This window comes from Cystoisospora suis, assembly GCF_002600585.1.
Source record: "Cystoisospora suis strain Wien I chromosome Unknown contig_4966, whole genome shotgun sequence".
Classification (NCBI taxonomy): domain Eukaryota; phylum Apicomplexa; class Conoidasida; order Eucoccidiorida; family Sarcocystidae; genus Cystoisospora; species Cystoisospora suis.
Window position 1 is genome coordinate 9,566 of NW_027157758.1, and position 3,678 is coordinate 13,243.

Consider the following 3,678-nt stretch of genomic DNA (forward strand, 5'->3'; position numbering starts at 1 on the left):
ACTCCATGTGCTTTCTATCTCAGAATACTCACCAGAGTGTAAAGTGTAAAGGTTGCCACTGTGACCTCGACGCCACTCTATAGCGGTTGCGAATGCAGGGAATTCTTCCCTGAAGAGCCCGACACAGCCATGCTTGTGTTATGACTACGCTTGGACAGCGCACGCGTGGTGCAGTGAGTGCCCTCATAAAACTGAGCGTGTTGGCCCGTCCTGCCCCTGTGCTATCCTTACCGGGGGAGAACAGACTTCTATCCGGGTTCCGCTCTCCTGCCAGGCGGGGGCAAGTATGACGTTACGGCCCTGAAGTTTTTTTCTGTCTGTCGTTCACGCCTTGAGTCAAGACACACCCGGGGATAGCACGCACGGTACGACCGTCTGATTCGTGGGGCACTGCATATATATATACTCCCTTAACATCACTCGTTTCACACGCTGTTGATCCTGACACTTCCATATCCTTGTCAGTAGCACTTTCGGGGAAATCCGACAGGGGAGCGAAGCGCGGACTGGCTCTCCTTTGTGGTACCTCAATATTCCTCCCGTGCTTACACCAGGCAACATCCCTTGTTGCCACCTGCCAGCGGATCTGGAAGGGACAGCCACTGATATTCACCATGCTCGGAAACGCCATCCGCCTTGTCCGGGCTTCGCGCTCACTCATGTTCACTCGCCCGTGTGCGTGCCGCCCCGGCGTCGGCACTCGAGTCAATTTCCAGCACTTCCCCCTGTGTGCCTGCCGCCCCGGCGTCCGTACTTTACATGCAGCAAGCCCCTGTCTCCCTTACTGGAGAACTTGTCGAGCCGCTTGTGTCGGCCTTCAATGTCCGGCGCGGGCTTCAGATGGAATGTCGGTAGCTCCTGCAATATTCTCTCCGTCACCGTCACCTCCGCGCCTCGCTTGGGTGGTGCGAGCCTTTGACACGTATAAGTCGGCTTATGGGGCGGTTGTCGGGGTAAGAGCGGTTGGAGCAAACCTGCGGAGAAGCGGATGGCTGAGTGTTCTGACGGGGCGTGCTCGGAGATCTGGGACATCATAGAATGCTCCATTGCCGTGGGACGCCAACGCCCGACGCGGTGTGCTATATCGAGCGGCCAACTTTGAGCTGCCCCGAACGCGGTTTCGCCCGGTGCTGGACCAGTGCTAGGTGGTCCCGGCAGCAGCTGGAATACTTGCGTGTTTGCGCGCCCATGGTCTATGCGTTTGTGTAGCTGTTCGAACACATCGTTCCTGATCTTCTTCAAGTATTCGAACGTGTCTGCTAACGATGGAGCTAAAATATAGGTATCGTCTGTCAGCTGCCTATCGATCGGTAGGTTTGGGTGATCCCGTACACCACACGGTAGGGCGATTCCCCCGTTGATGGACGAGAGCTTGTCCTATACGGGAAAGCGATTGCAGCACAGTAGCTATCTCACTCTCCCCCTTTGTCCATGACAGCGCGGGGCTGGCGCATTCCTCAATGTCTTCACGAACGACTCGACTACCCCATTTGCTTGCGGATTATAGAGGCAGATGCGCAGCTTCTGGATCCCTCACCGGGATCGCAGCTCCTGGAGAAGCTTCGAATCAAAAACCTTAGCATTGTCTGTCAGGAGGGCGGCAGGGCAGCCATAATGACAAATTAGCCGGTACGCAATCACTGCGGCTACTGTTTCGGCGGTGACACTGCTCAGGGGGACTACCTCGGGCCATTCAGAAAGATGGTCTATCATGACTAGAACGTATACACTTTCTCTTGCAGTTCTCGCCAACAGTTCAAGCGCACCGATGTCCTGTGGTAAAATAGCCAGGTTTCGGTAGTTCCCATGTTGTCTGAGGCTGGAGTGTTTGTCTGTAATCTACGGGCTTTCTTCGCGCACACGAAAAGCACCCCTCTACCAGCCTCTAAATATCTTCACGCAGGGCCGGCCACGCATATCTCCGCCTCAGCTGATTATGCATTCTATCTGCCCCGAGGTGTGCTCCGAGTAGGCCCCTGTGGTAATGTGCCACCAATTTGTTCCGCAGCGCTCTGGGTACAAATATTCGCATCATCCCATTCTCCCCCTGCTTGGAGGGAATGCCGTTACATTCCACGTACTGACTGCGGAGCAAATTTGAGAGGGCCCGCCACCAACGCCGGGCTTGTCAGAGCCTTGCGTGCTTTGACGCTCTCAACCGACCGCAAACTTCCTCAACACTATTTAACTATTTTTCAGCTTAGATATTATTCCAGGTTAGTTCTTAGCACAAGTAGACATAAAACACATCACCAAGTAAGAACAAGCGGGAAGAGAAGTGTATTATCCTGCTCATGAAAGCGAATTATTAGCCATCGTGTATGCATTAACCAAATGGAAACATTTCATTGGGACAAGATCAGTTACAATCGAGACCGACCACGCTACATTAAGCCGTATGTTAACCCAGAAGAAGGTAACTTCTAGATTGGGGTACTGGCTAGATAAGCTAGCAGATTTCAATTTCCGTGTGTTATATAAACCAGGAAAGCAGTATCTCGTAGCGGACGCCTTGAGTCGAAGACCCGACTATATGGAGAAGATAACCACGTTGGTGGAGTCTCGGAATCCAAACAGAGGTGCAGACGGGAGAGCTTCAGGGGACTCGAGGCGACTTGAATGGGAAAAGGCTTATGAGGAGTGTGAAGATTTCAAGGAAATAGTAGGAGTGTGTAAGACCTTAGGAAAAGATGAGAGTACGGGAGCAAATATACCCGTGATCGAGGGGGGAAAGGAGTACCATTGGGAAGAAGGCCTTTTATGGATAAAGTGTAAGGAAGGATGGAGATTGTGTACCCCAACAAAGAATAAAAGGATAGAGGTGCTACAGGGGTTCCATGACCATTCACTCGCCGGACACCCAGGAGTTGAAAAAACCATCCTTGACATCGAGAGAATCTTTTGGTGGCCTGATATGAGGCAAGATATTGAAAATAAATTATATGTAAGATATATATCTGTCACGGTTTTCAAGTTGGGCCGTCCTCGGCCGCTGATCGGTGCGCCCGAAGCGGACTTACTCGGACTCCCTCCCGGGCAGATACTCTCCTACGAGGCGGGGGGTGACAGCTCACCGCCCTTTTCTGGAAAGGATCCATGGCTGAACTGGTAGTCTACACCCGTCAGCTGTTGTGGAACTCCCGAGTCTGGCCATGAACCCCGGGTGTGCAACTCTGAGTCAGTTGGTAGGCTAATCCGTCCTTTCCGAGGACCTTGCTTGTCGTCAGGTCAGGCCTTCGGGATACTCTCTCGCCAAATTTCAACGTCCGAAGGACGATTCTTTGCTCCCATGCAATTTACCAGGCGTACCGGAGTTCGTCTTAAGACGCCACGTTCAGGAAGAAAAAAAGGAACGGGCTACGGTTGTTGGACTCACGACACGTCCACCAATCTTCACAAACAGCACACCATTCGAGGAATCTCGTCAAAAGGTATGTTTTTTCCACGATAAGGCTCCTGACTCTACGGCCGTCTCCCGATTCAGAACATCTCTTCATCACGATCGTTCATGCACACACATATTCTCTGACGGCAGGAAAAAAAGCTGAATTCTCTCTGAATCCCTTTCTCAAGTCGTCCTCCCTTTCATTTTTTGAGGGGTATCCTTTAGGTTATTATAAGCGCAGACTGGACGACCTCAAGACCATGTGGGTGAATCCTGCCCAAATGAGAGGCTAT

General features: G+C 52.1%; 1 protein-coding gene across 1 annotated transcript; it reads right to left on the reverse strand.

The window, feature by feature from the left end:
- Positions 1–206: 206 nt before the first annotated feature.
- CSUI_008725 (uncharacterized protein) lies at positions 207–1,495 on the reverse strand. The gene has a single exon (XM_068068850.1). The coding sequence runs from the start codon at positions 659–661 to the stop codon at positions 293–295; it is 369 nt and encodes a 122-aa protein (XP_067919174.1). The 5' UTR covers positions 662–1,495; the 3' UTR covers positions 207–292.
- Positions 1,496–3,678: the final 2,183 nt, after the last annotated feature.

What these genes read in the sequence shown, in the direction of transcription:
- CSUI_008725 (XM_068068850.1), bottom strand. Translation starts at nt 661, where the DNA reads ATGAGTGAGCGCGAAGCCCGGACAAGGCGGATGGCGTTTCCGAGCATG.